The sequence below is a fragment of the Haliotis rubra genome, unplaced genomic scaffold (assembly GCF_003918875.1).
Source record: "Haliotis rubra isolate DU_JTF1 unplaced genomic scaffold, ASM391887v1 Scf231, whole genome shotgun sequence".
Lineage (NCBI taxonomy): Eukaryota > Metazoa > Mollusca > Gastropoda > Lepetellida > Haliotidae > Haliotis > Haliotis rubra.
In genome coordinates, this window is record NW_025766348.1 from 978,450 (window position 1) to 1,003,407 (window position 24,958).

Genomic DNA, 24,958 nt, shown 5'->3' on the forward strand with positions numbered 1-24,958 from the left:
GTCAACACAGGATGCTGACTCAACCAAACAGTCAACACAGGATGCAGATGCTGACTCAACCAAACAGTCAACACAGGATGCTGACTCAACCAAACAGTCAACACAGGATGCTGACTCAACCGAACAGTCAACACAGGATGCTGATGCTGCAGTCAACACAGGATGCTGAAACAGTCAACACAGGATGCTGACTCAACCAAACAGTCAACACAGGATGCTGACTCAACTAAACAGTCAACACAGGATGCTGACTCAACCAAACAGTCAACACAGGATGCTGACTCAACCAAACAGTCAACACAGGATGCTGACTCAACTAAACAGTCAACACAGGATGCTGACTCAACTAAACAGTCAACACAGGATGCTGACTCAACCAAACAGTCAACACAGGATGCTGCATCAACCAAACAGTCAACACAGGATGCTGATCAACCAAACAGTCAACACAGGATGCTGACTCAACCAAACAGTCAACACAGGATGCTGATCAACCAAACAGTCAACACAGGATGCTGACATCAACCAAACAGTCAACACAGGATGCTGCACTCAACCAAACAGTCAACACAGGATGCTGACTCAACCAAACAGTCAACACAGGATGCTGACTCAACCAAACAGTCAACACACAGGATGCTGACATCAACCAAACAGTCAACACAGGATGCTGCATCAACCAAACAGTCAACACAGGATGCTGACAGTCAACCAGAACAGTCAACACAGGATGCTGACTCAACCAAACAGTCAACACAGGATGCTGCATCAACCAAACAGTCACCACAGGATGCTGCATCAACCAAACAGTCAACACAGGATGCTGACTCAACCAAACAGTCAACACAGGATGCTGACTCAACCAAACAGTCAACACAGGATGCTGACTCAACCAAACAGTCACCACAGGATGCTGACTCAACCAAACAGTCACCACAGGATGCTGCATCAACCAAACAGTCAACACAGGATGCTGCATCAACCAAACAGTCAACACAGGATGCTGACTCAACCAAACAGTCAACACAGGATGCTGACTCAACCAAACAGTCAACACAGGATGCTGACTCAACTAAACAGTCAACACAGGATGCTGACTCAACCAAACAGTCACCACAGGATGCTGACTCAACCAAACAGTCAACACAGGATGCTGCATCAACCGAACAGTCAACACAAGATGCTTAATCAACCGAACTGTTAACACTATATGCAGACACCAGACACCATGGTCATTACCAGATGGGGGACCAACAAAAAAACTAATTTTACCCATGAAACCTGATTTATTTGATTTCCTAGAAAATGAATGTACTCTAAAGTCCAATACAAATTTCAGTCTTGTTTAGTGACTGTTTACCAAATCATTTTCTATGTGTTATGAGAGTACTGTCATTTACTGTTTTACAACTGAACAGAATTAGTCTTAATGGATAAACATGGTAAAATGTAAACTAAATTAATTTTATTTGCTTGGAATAACAATTAGCCTTCAAACCCGTCTGAAGCCAATATATACTCACGGAAAAGAATAAAGGAACACATGATTAATCTCAGCTTATTTAATGTACACATTGTGACACAAATCTAAAGCAGGAAATTTTCAAAAGTCAGTATCTCGTGGGTTCTCAGTATTTGTGGATTACTTCAGCATACCTGTTTGGTTGATCACAGCTTGAAGAATAGCTCACCACTCCTCTACCAGAGTGTCATACAGCTGATTGAGATTCTGGCGCTGTACTTAACGGCCTCTCACTCTTCGACCCAAAACATCCCAGAGGTGTTCAATTGGGTTAAGGTCTGGAATTTTCAATGGCCAGGGCAGAATCCTCATGCCATGGTTCCTCAGACATTCAACTGAAACTTGAGCTGTGTGAGGCCTGGTGTTATCCTGCTGAAACTCAATGTTCTGTCCGACACGTTGTTGGAATGGCACAACTGTGGGCAACAACACTTCATCACGGTAATGCATGCCCGCGAGTCTTCCTTCTACACGTAAGAGGTCAGTTCTGCCTCATACATTATTCCTCACAACACTATCACAGAGTCACCCCTATAACGATTGTGCTATTTTACAGTACATGCAGTGTAACACTCATTACATCGTCTCCACACACATTCGTTCATCATTAAAGTCCGAGGTTCACCGCTAAACATTGTGTACCGCCAAAGTCGCAGCTGACAACCACGATGTGCTGCAGCCCACGCCATTTGAAGACGTTTTTGCAGCGCTGTCATCTTCACATCAACAACTGGACAATGTGCTTTGAGACCAGCAGCCTTCAGCTGATTCCGTACAGTTCAATTGGAGACTGATACACCTGTAGCATTATGGAATGTGCTGTTGATTTTCTATGAGGATTGGAATCTGTCACATAAAGCAATCAGCCGAATTTGACAATCTTGTCTATTGGTGGTTTTACACTGGGCCCCACGACCAGGTCCAATTTTGATGATACAGATTCCACAGCCAATCAAACCTACAAATCACACTCTTAGATTTATTCATGGACTGGCTGTTTGACAGATGGATTTTCCCCCGTCTGATCTGGCCTAATGCTTGCCATTTTTGGACAGTTGTCATGTACTGTCTTGGCATCTTCCACAATTGTGATGCAGGACATATGTACATTGGTGGCATTCAAAGCCTGATATACCAAAGGTAGCCATGATTTGCAGGTAAAATTGAGGATGCATGTGCTATAATTCAATGTTTGATGCATTCGCAAGCAATAATTTACATGTACTGGGCGTCCAAACATGGCCACATATCACAAAGACAATCTTCCCTTTTATATCGTTCCCTTATTGGTTTCCATGAGTATATATCTGGACATAGATAATAGTTTGAGACATTGTTCACACAATTTTAACTGATTTCCAATAGTTTAAACAGTCGGTTTGTGTTTGATGACTTCAAGCCTTGTGAGAGTGTACAAATTGGCATAATTAAGTTCCAAAGTTGAGGATGAAAAAAATTGTCATCATGAAATGATGAATACACAAAACATGTTTGTAATGGTGCTGTAATAAGGTGAAGCCTTTGGTTTGGTCCCATTTTACCTACGTCCCAGTTTGCCTACAGTGAAAGTGAAGGGAATGTCGGACACCCCTTTTGCATAAATGAGTATGTCCCAAGTGCTGATACACTACTCTGCTCCAAGTTCTAATTTTAACTGACTGACAAAGTGACTGTTTGATCTTGATTTTACCATACTTTGATCATGAGAGAACAGGCTTCTCCATAAGTTAAATAAATTAGCCATGGAACCTTACCATACTTTATTGTTTTTGTATATCATTGTTAGTAGCAAAAGGATTATGTGAGTACACACAATTGGAAAGTTTAACTATAAATTGTATATATATAATACTTATAGTAGTAGTATGATGGTTGTTCTGCATCACTTCCTCCTAGGGGGTTATTTCTATGTAATGTTGCTCCCAGCGTCCATTAAAAATAATGATCCCCGAGCGGAGACATCGTTCTATGTCCCGACTGGCGGTGCAGGCTAGGCCCTGTAAATTCGCATAGAGACTGACAGCTGGTCCCGGCAGTGTGATGGTAGAGCACTGGACTGACAATACTTAGGCCCAGCGTTGGAGTCGGCCTAGAGGATCCACACAGCGAGCATTCCTTCATCGGTGACCAAGGTAAGCAGTGTGATGTCATCAGCTTAGCAATGGTGCTCCTACACAGAACTCAGTTGCTAAGCCAAGCAAGATGGCGGACGAGCTTGGTAACGGTGCTCCTACCCAGAACCCAGTTGCTAAGCCAAGCAAGATGGCAGCGTGATTGTTAACGGTGCTCCTACCCAGAACCCCGTTGCTATGCCAAGCAAGATGGCAGACGAGCTTGGTAATGGTGCTCTTACCACGAACCCCATTGCTAAGTGGCTACCCCACCTAGCAACACCTGATAAAGCGCCACAGCGTTTAGACCGGGAGTTAGATGTTGACTATTTTTTCAGATATTGGTGTGTTGTCTATGTGACCATCGTTGGATGCGTCCTTGTTTTAAACGTAGCCGTAATATTGAGCGATGACTTTATGGATGGGGTCTGCCATCAATTCCTCGAAGTAGGCTAAGGAGAAGGTTGAGTACGGGGCGTTGTGTTCTCTGGTCTCAAGGCTATAATCGACTAAAGTATCCATGAGACCTTGTAACCATTCAGTACCCCCCAGACCTAAACTATCGTACAGGGTCGTGAATTGCCCTCGCCAAATGACCAGACATGGGGTAATTGTAATTTGTAATTGTAATTGAATATAATTAATTACAAAAATCTATGTAATTGCATGTAATTTGTAATTGAATGTTTAAAATGTAATTTGTAATTGTAATTTAATTAATTAATATCTCAATGTAATTGAATTTTTCAATTACTTTTTCAATTACATCAAATTACATCTCACTTTTTTATTTTGCCAGTCATCAGGCAACCCTTGCAATTATATTCTGTACAATAAGGAGGACAAAGCAGTGTTTTTCAATAAGATGCTTGTTGTAGGTATATACTCTAGCAGGTGTTAAGTTTTGAAAGAGATTTGAATGTCTAAGCCTTTGTAACTATCACCATCCGCACATCTGGGAATCAGTAACGCATGACTGAATGTAGGTTGGTATTTGAGGAAATGGGGGATTAACAGTACTATTAGTCAAGTTCCTATCAAAATGGCCTCTTTGTTTATTTCTCATAGGATATGATATTCAAAATCTTACTGAACTGTAGTCCTATTTTTATAACCATGAAAGGTAATAAGCCATAAATCCAAGTTGACAAATCCTTTAGTATGTTAATGTGGATTATGTCAGATAGAGAGACCAGCTGATTATATATTGTAATGTAGGCCTGTAATGATGTCAAGATACAGTACACCTAAGGTAACAGTGGTGGACAAAGTGTTTTTTGCAACAAGAGATGATAGAGGTGTGTATTTGATAATAAGCCCAAAGAAATATGCAAAATACAAATTTGATCAAATAGTGTACATTGTAGATATAATCTAATTTTGCATTTCACTTTTTGATGACAAAAATATGAATTGGATTTAGTGACCACTGTTTACCAACATCGATATCTTGTTGATTAAAGGAATACAGAAATATATTTGTTTTTTTGTTTTTTGTTTTTTTTAACAAAGTAATTTGTAATGTAATTAATTACATTGGTAATGTAATTGTAATTTAATTAATTACATTTTAATTTAAGGTGTAATTGTATTTGTAATTGTAATTGAGGAAAATCAAAGTAATCGTAATTTAATTAATTACATTTCAAAGTAATTGAACCCATGTCTGCAAATGACTCTACGAAGGGCTGAGTAAATATCGAGTCAATTGGCGTCCACCCTGATGCGCCTGAACAACCGCTTCTCGATCAATGTCCACATGATGATAAATATAAATATACAATTCTTTAATAAGGGGGTAATACCGTATCGCGGGGTACGACGAGCAATTCCTCTCGCACGAATCCCCTACCTGGTCCGTCTTTCAAGTAATACAAATGGGGTTTGATATTCTTTGATATCCACCCGATCGATGTGGTACGTTTTGACGGACCATATGGGGTCCGTGGCACGATGTCGATCCCCTCCCTTGAGTTCACCGGGTTTGTACAAATACCTCACGCTGATCCGACCTGATAGTTTTTTCTCGGGGTTTTTACACAGCGGTGGTGCGGCTGATTCGGTCGTCATGGATTTCATTTTAATGGCCTCAACAGGTTTTTTGTCGATGAGTCGCGTCACTTCGTTGTTGATTGCCAACACCACTCGAGGTAAACGCACAACCCATTCCGTCAATTGTTTACGGGCTTGACCATCTCTTGGGCGTACTGGTGTCCGAACAAACGCTTGGCTAAGGTGCGGTTAAATCGTTTGACGATGACTTGGCTGCGGTGAGCTCCTGCTTTACCGCGCCTGACCTGGACCTCGCGTTTCAACAACAGCTGCGACACGGCTCCCATAAACTTGCGTCCGGGATCGACTTGTAATTTGTTAAGCCACGTCAAAGGGATCTGTTTGTAGGTACGTTCCAGTGCCTTTGCCACTTGACTCGAATCTTTTGCGGTGAGTGGCTCGGCCTCCTTGTAGCGACTGGCAATGTCTACCACTGTCAGGGCATACTTGTGCGTACGTTTGCGTCTCACCCTGTCGTGCGGGAGAAACAGGAGGTCAGCTTGATGGACTCGATTGGGCGTCGAGACATCAAATTTTCTTCTCAGGATGTATCGGGGAGCTGGCAAGTAGCTGGCGGTATCCTCAGGGACTTTGGCGGACTTGTGGATAGCGCCCACACCTTTCCAGTATCCCGGAGGGCTGTAGTAAATCTTCTCCATGATTTATATCGTTCACGCTATTTTCCGTTCAATACAACTGTGTCCGTACACATAAGTCATGACACCATTATGAGCAATCCATTGTTTCGTATCCATTGGCTCGTATCCATTGGCGACACTGACGTCTTGTTTAGAGTGATTCCGTAGATTTTGTGTTTATCCCTTCTCAATGCATTCATTTGGTGTTTGAACGTGCGTTTATCGAAGAGAGCATGTTTGAAGAGGGTGTATTCGATTTGCTGTTTCATGACATATTTTTTCACACCCTTAGTCTCTCGGTTCTCACCGTTGTCAGCTTTCAGGACGGAATAATCTTGGGCCTCAATCTGACGTATTCCGTAATTGGTGTCCCAGCACATTCGTCCTTCATTTTTCCGAGGACCTTTTTATTGGTTGTACTGTGTAAAGCGTGATCGGATGGATAATCGCTCGTATCGTACAGGTGGATGTATTTTGCCATGTCCTTGTACACGTCCTCAGTACGCATTTCTAACAACAAGGAATCATTGTCGGTGTACATCAGCTCACATCGATCACCGTATTGTTTCTTAACTCGTTGTAGTAGAAATCGTACATCAGATGTTTGGATAAGTCAAGAATGCTCGTCCCCATGGACGCGGGCGGTTCAATTTAGCCGGCTTTTAGTCATGTGTAATGCTGCCAAGTCATTATCAAATTGCTTACTTCGGTTAAAGGCTGGACTCGCTATGAGTTTCCTTAGCTTTTCCTCCTCGTTGGATCGCACTAGTTTTAAGTTGACGCGCTTGTTCATCAGTTTGTAGAGGTTTTTCTCAAAGTCGCTCATGACTTGTTTTCTCACATCTGTGTTCAATCGAATGTAAGGTTCCATCCAGGGACTTTGATCGAATTTAAGTCTCGAACACGTCAGCCAGTAGCAGTATGTCTGTTCTTAAATACAAGTCATGATAATCGCCTAAATTCTGACAGTCCAGTTTCTCCCACACGTTCTGGGCATGGTCGTCAACGTCCTGGGAGATGGTCGAGTCGGTTAAGCGACTATAAAAGCAGTCAATGGGAGGTAAGCGTGTCTCATCGAACTTCGACTAATCGTCCATGTACTCGTACGGGTACACACACTTTTTTAACAGCAAAGGCCGAGTCACTGCATTGGTGTATCGATCGGTTATAGCGAAGGTCTCGTTGGCTTTTACCAAACTGTCGAGGGACGACAGGAGAAACTGAGTGCTGTCGATAAATCTCAGATCGTTTAACGAGAACGAAATGTATTTCTCTATGTTGTTGGGAATGCACTTTAAGTCGCCATTGATTTTTGAGATGGCCTGCATGATAAGGTGGGCATCGTACCCGTGAAGGTTGGGGAACACCACGGGGATTTTGATTTTTGGGGAATCGATTCTTAGTTGCATGCGTTGTGGTCGGCGCCTCGGTATTGACCTGTGATGTGGCAATGTTCTCTTACGGAATCATTTTTAAGGGGTCCCTGGCAAACATGGCAATATCTAGCTCGTTGGTAAACGAACTCATTCTCCGGCGTCATACACATGGGGGCAGGGTCCGACAAAGCTTCCCTGATTTTTTTCTCCTCGTTTTGTAAGGACGTCAGAAATGTTTCAGCCTCGTCAGGACCTCGGTAGATTACAGGAGCGTTTGTTTGTCCATCGCATCGGACGACATGGTGCCCGAACCCGTAAGCTTCGTGTACCTGCATTTTGTACATAAAACTTTGTTCGGTCATGTCGGGCGTGTCGTGGTCGATATGTTTGATTAAAGCTTCGAAGTCCGCGTAAATCACATAGGGTACGGGCATTTGATGTTTGTGGTCAATAAATTTGTTCGTGGTCTCTCCCACACCTCGGCAATCTTCCCAGCGTGCTTCCAGCAGGTCGGCGTGACTGTACCCGTGCAGGCATCGTTCGCAGAAGTGTTTTTTTCCCACCGTGTTTCGATTGGTCGTACAACAGTTTGCTCAGACTTTCAATATGTGTATATAGATGAGTAAAGCATTCAAGTCCCGTGGAAGTTTGTGATGAAAGCAAGACATTGTGTTTTCTGTATTCATCAGACATTCTAGTTAAATAAAAAGTATGGTTCCAAGTTGAAATATGGTGGCAATAGTACTTTTGAGCACTGTACAAAATGGTTGTGGAGAAAATTGCTAAAAGGTCAGAAGGTCATAATGGGAATTAATATATTAAGGTTTGAGGTTATTAACTTTATCCACGTGTGTTTCTTTATTTCATGAAATATTTTATAAAAGAAAATCCTAAATATATTTTTTTTAATTCAAAAAAATAAAAATAATGAACACTCCCTCTCCCAAAATGGCAGCTTACAGGCGAATTTAAGCAGATGTAGGTTTTGTGCATTTTGTAAGTATATGATTGCTTCAGTTTATCAAATCAATGTAAATCAAGATATTAATAAAGTGAAAGAACAGTTATTTATGAAACTAAAAAGAGATGTTTATTTCTGTTTGGTGAGAATGTCAGTAAGGGAGCAGTCCTTATTTCAAAATGTAGCTGGTCAATATCAGATTATGATTTATCAATTTCTTATTAACACGTTTAAAGTTTTTCTTCAAAAGGAGAGTGCTTTGAAAATAGATAAGAATATAATGAAATGATGGGGAGAAAACACTATTTTCTGCTTCACGCTCTCTCAATTAAATCCCTTGAAATAATTTTGAAGTCATCGGATCTGATCATTCTAATATGGTTATAATCTTTGAAAAAAAATATATACAAATAAATGTGGTGAGAATATATTTTTTTTTATCAGCAGCATAGGAGAAGGCACAGTGTCCACATTTAGCTTGTTTGACTTTGGGGATAACAAGAAGGTTTTGATTCTCTGATCTGAGAGATCTAGATGGTGCATATGCAAGAAGAAGATCTGAGAGGTAGACTGGAGCTGTGTTAGTCATGCACTGGTATGCGAGACAGAGGAGTTTGAAGGAGATTCTGTGTTTCACGGGCAGCCAATGGAGGTCCTTTAGAGTGGGTGTGATGTGCTGTTTTCTGGAGATCTGGGAGGTAATGCGAACAGCTAAATTCTGTATGCGTTGGAGTTGGTCAGTGACACAAGATGAAGGTCGGGCAAAAGGCTGTTACAGTTACCGTAACCGTGCTTGTATAAACACAGTAGCTGTTAATCCTTTTCAGGGTGGTGGCCAAACGAGGATAAACCTTGTGTAAATGGAGGGTTTGGTCTCATGTTGGTGACACTCATTAAACACAGTTCACAAAGCTATAGTTTGAGCTTGGGGCCATCAGCTGGTGTCCTCCCACTTTGCCAGTTTCATTGTCAAGCAGTGTCAGTTCAACACTTTACCAATTTAGTTCATTTTACAAAATTTACAAAAACATGATTCATGCTAAAATAAAGTTACAGATATACAAACATAAACAAATTGTACATAACTCAGATATGAAAAATTCGTTTGAATGAAGTTATTGCTTCCAAACTAAATGTTATTCGAATGTATTGAAATTATACACGTAATTAATGAAGATTACCATCCAAACAACTGCATTTGTACGCATAAGTGTATTTTATTGCTTATTCCGTCACAACGCATGAAATGACCCTCATGGTGACTTCGCACAAAAACACATGCAAATCATGAAAATGGCAGTTAATGTATGGGTGTATAAAAGCCCATGTGCTTTCGTATTATATTCATTCATTTGTCGCCGAAAAGCTGTTAAAATGCCACGATTGAGTGCTGCCGACCGAAATATCGCCATTGGTCGTGTTCAAAGCCGGAGAAAGTTTTGGAACTGTTGCACGGCACCTAAATGTTCACAAAACAACGATATCCCGACTTTGGAGCCGCTACAACAACTTCAATTTGACCAACGATCGCCCGAGAAGTGGAAGGCCAAGAATCACGACCCCTTCAAGATCGGTACATCCGGGTCCATCACCTGCGTAATCGGCATGCCCTACCAACCGTGACTGCCACACAAATACCAGGTTTGAGGAGAGTGTCAGCTCAAACGATTAGGAACCGTCTGAAAGAAGCGGGTTTACGTGCCTGCAGACCAGTTGTTGGACCTGTACTACGCCCCCCTACATCTCCGCCGACGACTCAGGTGGTGCAACAACGTAAGGATATGGACTTTACAAAACTGGAGGCGCATCTGGTTTTCTGATGAATCCTGTTTTCTTTTGCAACATCACGACGGAAGAAAACGTGTATAGAGACGTCATGAACGTTTTGCGCCCATCTGCGTCCGACAGGGGACAGATTTGGCGGAGAAAGCGTTATGGTTTGGGGATCCATCTCATACAACCAGAAATCAGACTTGGTGATCGTTGAAGGGAACCTGACAGCCCAACGTTACATCAACCACGTATTACAGCCTCACCTTCTCCCGATTATTGACCAACAGACACAGATTTTTCAACCAGACAACTATAACTTATAGTCATGTAATCTTTCTTTAACATTTTAGTTATCATGATTAAGTGTTTAAACATATTTTTATTCAAATTAAATTGAATAGGGATCGGCGAACAAGCTGTAAGCTTATATGAACACCTCTCCCTTACAAAAACAAATAATAATTACATAGTTTGGCTGTTAGTCATGTATACGCTGTACATAGTCCAAAAGAAGAGAGGTATGTCGACATCATAGGTTGAGAGTAAACAATCATTATCTTGAGAAAAGGGCGTCAAATCTGCCTGATTTTAGGATATATAAATGAACAGATTCAAGAATCTGCATATTGACAGGTGCTTGCACGGACATTTCCGAATAATACTGAGTCTAATGTATATCCTTTTTGGTAAAAGTACATGTTGTTTCGAGTTACAGTATATATTGGACAAGTAAAGAAAAAGTGAAAACTATCCTCATTTGTTAGTCCACATGAGCATATCGGACTTTCTAAAATGTATCTTTCACTTTTGTGAGCATTGAGGTCACTGCAGCCGAGTCGCAGGCGAGAATGAACGATTTGAGCTGAAATTGCCTGCTTTATAACATTCTCTCGTCAGGCCTGTCCATATGTCTAAAAGGGCTCAACAGAAAAGACCGAGATATTCATCCAATACATCTGGTTCGTCTATCAACAGTCACAGTGACAATTTACCCAAAAGGTTACGCAACGTCTCTGACGGCTCGGTGTTTTCGTGCGAGGTATCAACCTGTTTCGTCTAATTTTTAAAACAGGTAAACAGTAGCAATTAGACGACCCAGGCATAGTCAGGGTTGAGTGACTTTGCTTGTTAGACGAAGTAGGCATGTGGACCAGTCCATTTCAAACTTAACAGGGGGTGTTACCACAAAATAAGAACAAAGACAACATAAATATATTTCACCGTACATTTTTATTATTTATTATTTTACTGTACTTATTTGCATATATATCTCACACATATATAACATTCACAAATATATAGAAATATATTTTATCATATATTTTTACTTATATTATAGTTAGTTGCACAAACATCTGCAACTTATCACCACACAAACATATATACAAATCATATATATTTCATTATTCTGACTGACTGAGTTTAGTTTTACGCCGCTTTTAGCAATATTCCAGCAATATCACGGCGGGGGACACCAGAAATGGGCTTAACACATTGTGCCCATGTGGGGAATCGAACCCGGGTCTTCGGCGTGACGAGCCAACGCTTTAACCACTAGGCTACCCCACCGCCCCCTTTCATTATTCAAAAAATATACATAAATATATTTTATCATTATAGTTGCACCTTATTCATCTTATCACCACTTTTCACATGTAAATATCATATCACCGCATCATATCAGACATACTTTCCTAGAAGGTGAGAGACTCTATCTGTATAGTCAATTCCGGATTAGAAGAATAACTTTCATTAATCTTATTACTAAGTGTTTGAAAATAAACTTACTGCTTGCAATCTCTTTATTGTCAGATCACTTGGACATATCTTAATTGATAAACCCCTTTAGTTAATCTAATCTCATTAGTAAGCATCTTGAGACCCCCAAGATCTCCAATAGCCTCTCCCAAACAGATTTTACGGGTCAGTGACTCCACGGCTCACACTGACCCATGGAGAAATCACTCATGGGTGGTTAGACAATCCAGGTATAGTCAGGGCCTAAAAATTAGACGAACCAGGTTGTAATCTCGTGCGACACGACCTCTGATATTGACTCCCCTGGTTTACCTAGCCCAGGTGTGATCCGTGAGAACCTATCAAGAATGTCTCGGTCGGGAGATTGTGATATAGTTTCCAGTGTCTGAAGTTTTGCTACCGCAAATCAATGAAACGGTGAAAGAAAAACTGTTATCACATGACCAGAAAATTATTCAGCTGGAAAGTGAAATTCTGCATCAAAATGACAAATTGACGAATTAGACCAGTACTCTAGGAAGAACAATATTCGGATATTTGGGTGGAAGGAAGAGCGCGATGGGACAACTTTTGATATTGTCCGTACTATTGGGGAGACGATCGGGGTTGACGTATCAAACAATGATATTGAAATTAGCCATAGGATCGGCAATCCAGCCAGTTATTCAGACACTAAACCAAGACCAACTGTGGTGAAATTTCTACATTACCAGAAAAAACAGGAATTCATAAACAACCGCCCAAAACTGAAAAGATCAACGTTTTCAAAGAAGATCTTCCTCATTGATGACCAGACCAAAGCTCGATCCAAAATTTCTGCCAGATGTAGGTCTCTTCTTAAAGATGGCACCTGGACTAAAGGTGGTGTGATCTTCGTCAAGAAGAAGGACAACCAACTACTTCGAATATCCAAACTCAGCAGGTTTCCTCAACTTGAAGAATCTTTGAGGTTAAAAGTGGTGGTGAAATTGTCTCAAATTTCCGAGAATGTAGGTGACATGGGTGAAGATGATGAGATGTAACTGTGCGAACATCTGGAGAACTTGCAGCCAAATTATATGTTTTTATTTGATTCTCTTGTATAGTTTGGCATGAAATGCATGTGGACCCGGTTTTTTGTAAATATCTCATCATCCAATGACCTAATCGATCTCAAACTGTGCAAGTGGATGTTTTGTCAGACAACCTAATCACATTGTAAATCATCGATTTTATGCATTTGTATTAAAGAATCTGTCTATGTAACAGTCAACAAAATAAACAGCAGAACGCAGAAGGCTTGCAGAGGGAGGGAGCCAATGACCTGTAACAGCGGTAGTGTTGGGTCATACAGGTAAATGCACGTGCAGTTCATGATAGTTACCTGTGCACTACACGGTGATAGACCGTTTGGATCATTCACATTGACTTCTTCTAGCTGTCATCATGTAACAGCGGTACTCATGTCATCTCAAGAACAAGGGAGTACTTGTAGTGGGTTCGAGGGATTTATTTGGATAAATGGAAGTCCAGATCTGCCCTAAAACATACATAATTCAATCATAAACATCATGGCAGTACATAGACACAAGATAACGATATTACTTATAACACTTTTAAGATTTACAGTTCATTTCTGTATACTTTACAAATCCCTTTAGATAAAACATATTACACTTTATATAAAGATCATGCACATGCAATTGAACAAATATATTACCTCGTCTCAGGGACGCAGGCTGGAATGCGTGATTGATGTACAGTGATAAGCCCTGCACAAATAAATATACTATATAAATATAGGATAACAGATATGGTACACTTTCATTAGCATGTACAGAATACATTATACATTCCCAAAATAATATACATACATACATGATACATTGAATACTTCTAACCCGTTTACACATACAAAATGTATATATATATATCCTATGAAATACACTTGGCATATACCTCTGTTGAATACACAAGTAAGTTGAATTAAACCTACCTTAAAATATACTACACTACTAGCTAAAATACTACATATATATAACAATGCTTAAAATACATAATAACCAAACCTAAGATTCCGGATACAGTAATAAATGAACTTACCCTATGTCATCTTGTGCAAAGAATGTGCTCACTGGCAGAAAAGAGAAATAGGCTGACTGACCAGCAAAAGTGTAAAGCAGTCACTCCACATGACTAAAACCAATCATGTGGCCCCAGAGAACAATAAAACCCTAATCACAGGCCAAGCCTGTGACTGCCTGAGTGACAATACCCATGAACCTATATACAATGAAAAGGCTGAACTATCCCAGCTTACCTATGAGTTAGTAGATTTGTGCAAGTGGTGAAGTTCACACAAGTATCAAGGAAAGTAAAGTTTAAATATCTAGGCTTAGGTTATTAAATATCTAGGCTTAGGTTATTAAATATTTAGGTTTAGGTTATTAATTTACTTCATATAAGCTTACTATGATGATGATTAAAATCTAACAATATACTATTTACAAACATACTGCTACATTCTCCCCTGCCACAGAAAAATGACGTCCCGACATGTATTCTATGATACAGCAGAACCAGTTATCAGGAATAACATGGCCCTGTAAGCGTCTTCTGGGAGGTCCTGTAAGAGTCTTCCTTCAGCTAGAGTTTTGAGGAATAACGCTCTAGTTTTCCAGTCTGTCAACAATGCTGGTGCCTGACTCATGCAAAATTCTCCCTTTCCCATCCAGGCTGGTGGTTTACGCTGTCTTGTGGATCTCCTAGGTGGTAGAGACGGTAGGACTCTCCTAGGTACCCTAATAGGCTCTGGTTCTGGATCTGGTTCCTGTTCTGGATGTGGATCTGGTTCCTGTTCTGGTTCTGGTTGTGGATCTGGATCTGGTTCCTGTTCTGGATTTGGCTCTTCTCTGTCCTCAGCTATTAGATGAGAACTGTCACCAGCTGTGGAATCACCTCCTTCTCCCCTATCTTGAACAACTGTAGCAGTGGAATCTTCAAATTCCTCGTCTACATTGGTCTCAGGTCCATCTTCTTCAGCTTGTGGGGCAGCATTCAACGGAACACTAACCACTGAAGATACATCAGTGACGTCCACAGGTTGTGATACAACCAGTACCATGGGATCATCATCAGAATCACTGTCTGATACTTGTTGGGTCGACTCTTGGTTCTTCACCACAGATCCCATGTACTTCCTTCTAGGCTTTGGAACGGGAACAGTCCTAGTTATTTCCGTGTTGAAGTCTAGTGATCCAACTGGTAGCAACAAGTTTTGATGAAGTGTCCTTAGCCGTCCATCTCCGTCTTCCTTTTGTACACAGTACACTGGGATTTCTGGGTTGGGCTGGTCCATCACAATATAGATGTCTTCTTCCCACTTGTCTGCCAGTTTGTGCTTTCCCTCAAATGCAAGCTGTTTCACTAAGACTCTGTCTCCAATGCTGAGAATAGCTCCTCTGACCTTCATGTCATACCGACTCTTCTGTCTCTCCCTGGCTTTATGTGCTGCAGCTGTTGCAAACTTGTAGGAGTCAGCGAGCTGTTGGCGCAGATCTTTGATGTAGTTGGTCTTAGGTTATCTACCTTGTGAAGAACCAATTCCAAATGCAATGTCAACAGGTAAACGTGGCTGTCTGCCAAACATTAGGAAAAAAGGACTTTCTCCAGTCGATTCATGTCGTGTTGCATTGTAGGCATGGACTAGCGGTGCTACATATGACTTCCAATTGGTCTTCTGGGATGGTTGCAAAGAACCTAACATACTTATCAGGGTCCGATTGAATCTTTCTGTCATTCCATTTCCAAGGTGTAGTCCTGCTTTTTTCTGTTCCAGCCAGCCTACACAGTTCCTTGATCAGGTTGCTCTCAAAGTTTGCGCCTTGGTCTGCATGTAGTCGGTGTGGAAAGCCATAGTGTACAAAGAAGTTGTTGAAAAGGACTTCTGCAGTTGTCTTCGCAGTCATGTTCCTAGTAGGGTAGGCCTGAGCATATCTTGTAAAATGATCGGTCAGAACAAGAATATGTTGATATCCACCCTTTGACATCTCCAGTGTAAGGAAGTCGACACACACTAACTCAAGAGGCTGGCTGGTAGTGATGGAGAAAAGAGGGGCTCTGCCTTCTCCTGGTGTTCTTCTGAAGCATCTGTTACAGTTCTTGATCCACTGATCAACATCTTTAGCCATGCCAGGCCAGTAAAATCTATCCCTGCAGAGAGATAGAGTCCGATCTCGGCCGAGATGTCCAATCTCATCATGGAGTCCATTTAATGCTCTCTTGATAAATTCTGCAGGGAGAACTATTTGCTTCTTCTCTTCTCCATCCATGATAGTAATTCTATATAACACTCCCTGTTGTATCATATCTGTCTCGTCATCTTGTGGCAACCTTGAAAGCGCATCAGCATCTGTTTCCTTTTCCTGGACGGTACTTGATATCAAAGTTGAATGAGGAAAGGGCTGCAATCCATCTGTGTCCAGTAGCGTCCAGTTTAGCTGTAGTCAAAACATATGTGAGAGGGTTGTTGTCCGTCATTACAGTGAACTGATTTCCATAGAGGTAGTCGAAGAATTTCTCTGTTACTGCCCATTTTAATGCCAGGAACTCCAACTTGTGTGCTGGGTAATTCTTCTCTGCTTTATTTAGTCCTCGGCTGGCATAAGCTATGACCCTCTTTTGTCCTTTTTGTTCCTGGTAGAGTATTGCACCTAATCCACGTGAACATGCATCTGTATGAACTTCAAAAGGAAGGTCATAATTTGCATACCCAAGTACAGGTGGCGTTGACAAGGCATCCTTCAGTTGCTTGAAGGCTGATTCCTGATCTTGACCCCAAGTCCATTTAACCTTCTGGTCATTTGTCTTCTTGTAGCGTTTTTTCTTCTTCACGGTGGGAGGGAGCAATTGTGAGAGAGGCCAAGCGATATTAGAGAAGTTCTTCACATATTTCCGGTAATACCCGGCAAATCCAAGGAATTGACGGACTTCCTCTGAACTCTTAGGAGTTGGCCAGTTCAGTATCTTCTCAATTTTTGCTGGGTCAGTCCGAACTCCATCTGCTGATACAATATGGCCGACAAACTTTGCTTGTTCTTGAAAGAAGTTACACTTCTTGGGTGCCAACTTGATTCCACTTTGTCTCAACCGTTGGAAAATCCTCTCTAATCGAATGAGATGCTCTTCAAAAGTATCAGAAAATACGATGACATCATCAAGGTAAATCATGCAGATTTCTAAATGAAGATCTCCTAACATGTGTTCCATCTGGCGTTGATATGTAGCGGGAGCATTTACAAGTCCAAAAGGCAGGCGATTATACTCATAGAACCCAAGAGCTCCAACTGTAAAGGCGGTTCTTGCTTTGTGGTCTTCCTCTATTTCTATTTGATGGTAGCCAGACTTCATGTCCATAACTGTGAAAAATTTGGATCCTGCCAGTCTATCAAAGATTTCTTCTACACGTGGTAAAGCATAGGCGTCTTTAACAGTACGACGGTTCAGCGATCGGAAATCTATACATAGGCGTAAAGATTTGTCAACCTTGCGTACAAGGACTACATTAGAAGCCCATGGGCTATGAGAACGTCTTATGATTCCACACGCAAGTAACTGTTGGAGATGGTCCTTCACTTCCTGAAACATTGATGGTGGTATGCGTCGATGTCTTTCCTTGAATGGTGTAGAGTCTGTCAGTTCAATCCGATGTTTCACATCAGTATAGTGGCCAACATCTAAATCTCCTGTAGAAAATACATCACTGTATTTCTGGATTAGCTCTCCACCTAGCTTCCTCTGTTCCTCAGTAACCTTTGGAGATATATTCACCTTGTCCAGTGGGTGCTGTTTTACTTCAGTAGCAATCTGTTCCAAGTTGATGGGTGCAACTTTCTCACTCTGGACAGGCTGTATCTCGCAGATGATTGCCCTAGGAGAAACAACTATAGTCTGGTTGGTAAGGTTTGACAACTGGACAGGAACTTGAACTGATCTCTTGTACTGGTAACGAAATAACGCAGGGGCTATCTCGAGCCCTGATGATATAGATGGCTTCTTGGCTGGATGAAGCATAACACAAGTTTCTCTGTAAGGCAGTTCCTTGTAGAGGGAACACTTGACTGTTACGGTCCTGTTGGGAGGTACAATTACTTTCGACGCCTCACAACTACGCATAAGTCCCAGGGTCCCATCCTTCCTTCTAAGTTCCTTATCCTGCAGTATGATACTCCTAAATGCAAGATACCAAGGCGTGTGCATTTTGCTTACTTGAAGAAAGTTAGGTCCGGTTGCCTCCCTGCAACTCTCAAGAGCGGGTATAAGGTAATTAGTCCCCAGTAAAACAGGCACGTTCCTGTTGTACTCACTGTCTGGGACGACTAATAATAAGCAATTACTTTTGAGACATGGCGATAACCCACTAGTTTCGACTGGAACTTCCACATATCCCATATAAGGCAATGCCTCTCCATCAGCACATTCGATATGAATGAAATCACCTAAGTCCTTGATCTCAGAAGACGATAAAAATTCCTTGTGAAAACTTTCCGGGATAGTTAACACTGATGATCCTGTATCTAAGAGGGCCTTATGTGAAATACCATTGATAATGACAGTTGACTCGTTAGCTTCTCCAACCAATCCGGCTGGTATATTCGAATGGATGACTTCAGAGGGGCTCTGTCTGAAAGAACCTAATGTCTGCCCCTTGACATTGGTCCTCTGCCATTTAAAGGTCCACGCCTCATATGGTCTACGTTGACGCGACATCCTCTCATAAGGTGACCATATTGTCCACATCTATAGCACTGGACACCAGACTGTATTTCAAAATCATGAGGTAGCTGTGCTGCACTATCATGAAGACGATATTGTCCTGTCTTCTGTGCCTGGGAAAAGGTAGTAGTGAACTGTTCCATCCTCGCCTCCAGATTATCAATCTTGGATGACAACTTGTCAATGACACCCATCAACATTGATGCTTCAGATGTTCGTTGAACTGGATTCATAACCTTGGCTGGTACGGGCTTCTTTTGTAATTCCAGTCTCCTTTGTTCCTGGTCATATTCTATTCTCCTTATAGCAACTCGAAGCTGGTCAAAATCCTGTATATTGTCGAATTTGTGTCCTGTTGAGTCCTTCAGTTCCTGACCAGAAGACTGTCCTGAGTACAGAGCTTGATCTATCCTGCTGTATGAAACCTTGTAAGAACGCCTGTCTAACATGTCCTCCAGTCTGCAACCCCATGCAGTAGCATCCTCCTTTTCCCCTTGGCGTGCACCATAAAACTGGGCCATAAGAACTTCACCTTGCTCCAGGACTGATGAACTAAATACACTTTTCAATTTATTAAGGACTGAGGTGAGTGAAGCAGTGTGACCTAACCTCATTATGACACGGGCAGCTTCACCTCTGAGTGCTCTCCTGAGTGCCTGTAAGATCTCAGCTTCAGGATGAGTCTTACTGCAAATAAAGCTTTCCACCTCATAGTACCACACGTCAAATGAAATTTCACCCTTAGCTGTTGGGTCACCAGAAAAACATGAAAAGCGAGGCGCTTGTTTAAAACTAACCGAACTGGGCAAGCTTTGGGTTGGTGGAATTGCATGATGCTCTGACTCCTCAGATTTAACCTGTGAACTTCCAGTAGCACCCTGCAACTCCTGTATAGCCACCATACCTGCCACCCAATCCTTGAGTTCTTCCTCAGTCTTTCCTTTTGGTGTAACTCCTAGCTTTTCAAACCCCTCAAGGAAAGCAGCTAACTCATGAGATGATAACTGGGACATGATGATAATGCAATGGCACAATTACGATTGAGTGAGAAGTAAATGTAATGCCAGCTGAGGCATTACCAGAAATGACTACATAACATGAATTCGACCAGGCGCAAAAGGTGAAAATGTAGATGAGTACATGTAAAACTTTCAAGTCTTACATGGAGAAATGATGCATAATAAACATTAAAGTAATGAAATATGCAACTAAAGGTTTAGGTTTGGCTTTATCAACTATCAAGTTTAAGTAAGTTATAGTTTAGGTTTAGTTATTTTGCAAAATTAGTTTAGCCAACGAGAGTTGTGGGTTAGTAACCTTTACCTGACAACTGCACTGTAAGCCATACTGTGCCGATACAACTAACACACATGACCTTAAACAAAAACACAACAACCCCCAGATAGGACAGGTGTGCGAAAGAAGTGAAGTGCAAACCTACTTAATGTATAGTAATATACTAATGATCAACGTAATATACTACTAAGAGACAACACAACCTAACAGAAACCTAACAATATACTCTTTTATGGTATATGCCAAGTTTACCAACATCTAAGTAATAACACTACATAACACAATGTCTACTTTAGTGCAAACAATGCTAAAGATTAAACTAAGTAATGAATAACTACGCTAATATGATTAAACTAAGCAGACTTCAAAAACTAACTAAACTAAACTAACTAACATAAATTAAACTAAGGGCCCATAATACTAAGTAGGTACAACAACAGCAGCAGAGCTCAATATTGCTACCAAATATACATGGCCATGGTCAAACTGACATAACAATGTGGGTGAACGAAACATGTCTGTTATCGAATGATGGTACCAAAGAAAAAAAAGATCTTATGAAATACAGCTGCAGTTACTGAGAGTGTCCAGTGTCAATAGTCTGTATTCAGACTGAAGTGTCTCTGATCACAAGTAAGAAGAGATCATATGCACATAGTTACACATATTTACTTTCTGTCGGGGGTGGCTTCATACACTGTCACTGCACGGGATTCTTAAGATGTTCCTCTCACATCCTCTGGCTCCATTTGAAATCCAAATCCCACCAGGGATGCCATTGTAACAGCGGTACTCATGTCATCTCAAGAACAAGGGAGTACTTGTAGTGGGTTCGAGGGATTTATTTGGATAAATGGAAGTCCAGATCTGCCCTAAAACATACATAATTCAATCATAAACATCATGGCAGTACATAGACACAAGATAACGATATTACTTATAACACTTTTAAGATTTACAGTTCATTTCTGTATACGTTACAAATCCCTTTAGATAAAACATATTACACTTTATATAAAGATCATGCACATGCAATTGAACAAATATATTACCTCGTCTCAGGGACGCAGGCTGGAATGCGTGATTGATGTACAGTGATAAGCCCTGCACAAATAAATATACTATATAAATATAGGATAACAGATATGGTACACTTTCATTAGCATGTACAGAATACATTATACATTCCCAAAATAATATACATACATACATGATACATTGAATACTTCTAACCCGTTTACACATACAAAATGTATATATATCCTATGAAATACACTTGGCATATACCTCTGTTGAATACACAAATAAGTTGAATTAAACCTACCTTACAATATACTACACTACTAGCTAAAATACTACATATATATAACAATGCTTAAAATACATAATAACCAAACCTAAGATTCCGGATACAGTAATAAATGAACTTACCCTATGTCATCTTGTGCAAAGAATGTGCTCACTGGCAGAAAAGAGAAATAGGCTGACTGACCAGCAAAAGTATAAAGCAGTCACTCCACATGACTAAAACCAATCATGTGGCCCCAGAGAACAATAAAACCCTAATCACAGGCCAAGCCTGTGACTGCCTGAGTGACAATACCCATCAACCTATATACAATGAAAAGGCTGAACTATCCCAGCTTACCTATGAGTTAGTAGATTTGTGCAAGTGCTGAAGTTAACACAAGTATCAAGGAAAGTATATTTAGGCTTAGGTTATTAAATATTTAGGTTTAGGTTATTAATTTACTTCATATAAGCTTACTATGATGATGATTAAAATCTAACAATATACTATTTACAAACATACTGCTACATTCATGAAAGCTTATTTAGATGATACTAAACGTTTAATTAGCAATGTGTTTAATTTTTTTTAAAAAGAGAGCAAACGTAGCAAACCGATTTATAAGGTGTCGGATTACAAAACGTACAACTTTTGCTCTTGGCATGAAAAAGAACATCGTGCTAACAATTGTGAAAAATAAACCAACAACCAATAAACAAAACCTTGTACAAGAAGGTGCATCCAAAGTTAGATTCTTTTGACATCAGGGTCTTCAGCATAGCTGACCTACATTGACGAACGTTGACCTTTATGACCCAACACTGCCGCTGTTACAGGTCATTGGCTCCCTCCCTCTGCAAACCTTCTGCGTTCTGCTGTTTATTTTGTTGACAGTTACATAGACAGATTCTTTAATACAAATGCATAAAATCGATGATTTACAATGTGATTAGGTTGTCTGACAAAACATCCACTTGCACAGTTTGAGATCGATTGGGTCATTGGATGAAGAGATATTTACAAAAAACCGGGTCCACATGCATTTCATGCCAAACTATAGCAACAGCGTTAGTGCACGATTTGCCGGTGTTGAGTTTCCATGTGACACGCCTGATAATTGTAACACGCCTGATGCGTAGTAAACTTTCATTGGATGACCTTTTGTTGTCACGTGGGGACTACGTTCGTGGACATGTTCTTATGGTTGGTTGACACAATCCTCAACATTATTATGTACCATACTCTCTTGTAGCAATAGTGTCAGCGTACAACATTGACGAAGTTATGTTTTGATGTGATCCATCGTGGACGATATTGTAACAGGCATGGTGTGTAGTAAATTTTCATTGGATGACCTTTTGTTGTCGCGTGTTGTCTTTTCATTCATGGCCATATATCCAAACATAACGTGGCTGATTTGTTTTGGTTTTATTGTTTTGTTGTTTTTTATTGGGCCGCTCCCACTTATTGATTTCATTCTCGGCCGCGCTCATGCACGAGTGTGCCAGATTTCTCCATAGACCCAGGTACTACGCTTATGTATGGATTTGATGACACAATCCGCAACAATATTATGCATCATTTCCTCTTTTACTTAATACTATTCTCAAGATATATTCAAGGACTACTCGCTGAAACCGAGCGCCATTTATTTGTTTTTGGTGTAATGTAATTTATGTTATATGAGTATCACAGATTACACACTCAGAGTGACATTTTATTTGCAACTTTGACTTTACTATTAATATTATAAGATAGTCATGAATAATTCAATATACCGGAACCAGTTGTGTCTGTCTGTCCCAGGGGCGTATGCTAAACATGCCATTTGTTGTTTACTTTTACGTTTTATGTATTTTTCTACTGCAAGATACTATTTGCTTTAGAAAATATGCTCTACAATCTACACAGTTTGAACATGGTTTTCTATCTTTTTGCTTACACATATATGGGATGAATATTGCAATGCCCACTGTCCCCCTTTTTTAATTTTTTTTATACTGTTTATTACTCAAGGTAATTGGGGTTGATATATGCCAGTATCGAATGGCAGTTGGGCTTTTTGCATATATTCTTTACGTTAGAAACCGACGCCGTTTTGATAAGTTCTTGTGCTTTTGTATAGTTCTATACTTATGTCTAGGGGTTCGTTACTTTTTAACAATATCAATCCTCCTGCTATGCTCCTGCTATGTCAATAACACATATACGTACCATTTAATTCTTCTTGGTAGATCGACGGAATCGGTCTACTGTCCTTCTTCACCGAGTCCTTCACTGTCCCTAGGAACTTGGGACTCTATAGAAGCTCCTAGGAACTCTATACTTAAAACCTTGAAATACTAGACTACGGCCACCACGACTGCTAGGAATGAACTCGACATTCACATGTGCATTTGCCATTTTGCAACGAAGCTGTTTGGTGTTCCCAATACTTATATACACCATATCACTGACTATGTGTTAACCTGTCACTGCAAGTGTCCTAATTATTATATTGTGTGAACTGTGTTTACTGTGTTTACTCACAAGTTAGTTTTCATAGATATAGTGAACACTGTTAACATTATCGTGGATGCCATTAAGCCTGAGTTCAGTTCACTCACTTGCTGCTGTGAGTACTTTTGACATGACCCCTGTGCTTGTGGGGTGTTCTCGATCTCCCAACATTTTGGACCGTAGAACAGCACAGGGATTAAGTAGCGGGTAGGTCCCATTATTGCAATAGGGGTAGCAGGTTTCCCCAGTGTTGGGGGACTTGGTCAATTGTATACTATAGGGGTGGTAAGCTGTATCATGGTTTATTTCCATCACACAAAACAGTACAGATTCAACTAGAGTTGATTTTTTCATATAATTTTTTATAACCTATGAGAAATGCACACTAGAAGCACTTATTTCGCCAACCCTGTACACGGTTAGATTTTCACGACCATGCTTATGCTGAACAAACCCCACATGTATACTAGGCACATAAAGAAACTGTGCATACACAAATTTAAAATCTAAATTTATCAAACCTGTGTAGACACATAAGGATTTAAACTCAGAGATTAGTGACATGTATCCAACATGCATGCACATGCCACGTTCCGTGACGTTAGTGGGTTCGTCCTTGAGACGTGCAATACGTTGTTGCATGTGCATTCCGGGAAAGAGAAACAGAGCAAATGAATGCCACACAATACTGTCACTTTGGAAAGCTCAACCCCTGCCCTTGCGATCGTTAAAAGAATTAAACGGCTATTGAAACGCATAGCATGCCAAGGCTCACGTCTGCACAACGTCATGAGGCCATTGGGATGGTCCTTGGGGGAATGTCTCAACGACAAGTGGCTGCACATTTCCACTGCCACCGGAACACCATTTCTGCACTGGTGAGACGCTACCAGAACACAGATGACGTCATCGATCGGCCACGTTCTGG

General features: G+C 40.7%; 1 protein-coding gene across 5 annotated transcripts in view; it reads left to right on the forward strand.

Moving 5' to 3' along the window:
• The window catches only part of LOC124278112, a 228,659-nt gene extending 225,384 nt beyond the window's left edge, over positions 1-3,275 (forward strand). For all 5 annotated transcript variants that reach the window (XM_046713860.1, XM_046713859.1, XM_046713861.1 and 2 more), the window contains one exon: positions 901-3,275. In XM_046713860.1, coding sequence (XP_046569816.1) covers positions 901-1,204 — 304 coding nt within the window. In that variant the 3' untranslated portion in view covers positions 1,205-3,275. The remainder of the gene's footprint in view (positions 1-900) is intronic.
• The last annotated feature ends 21,683 nt before the right edge of the window (positions 3,276-24,958 follow it).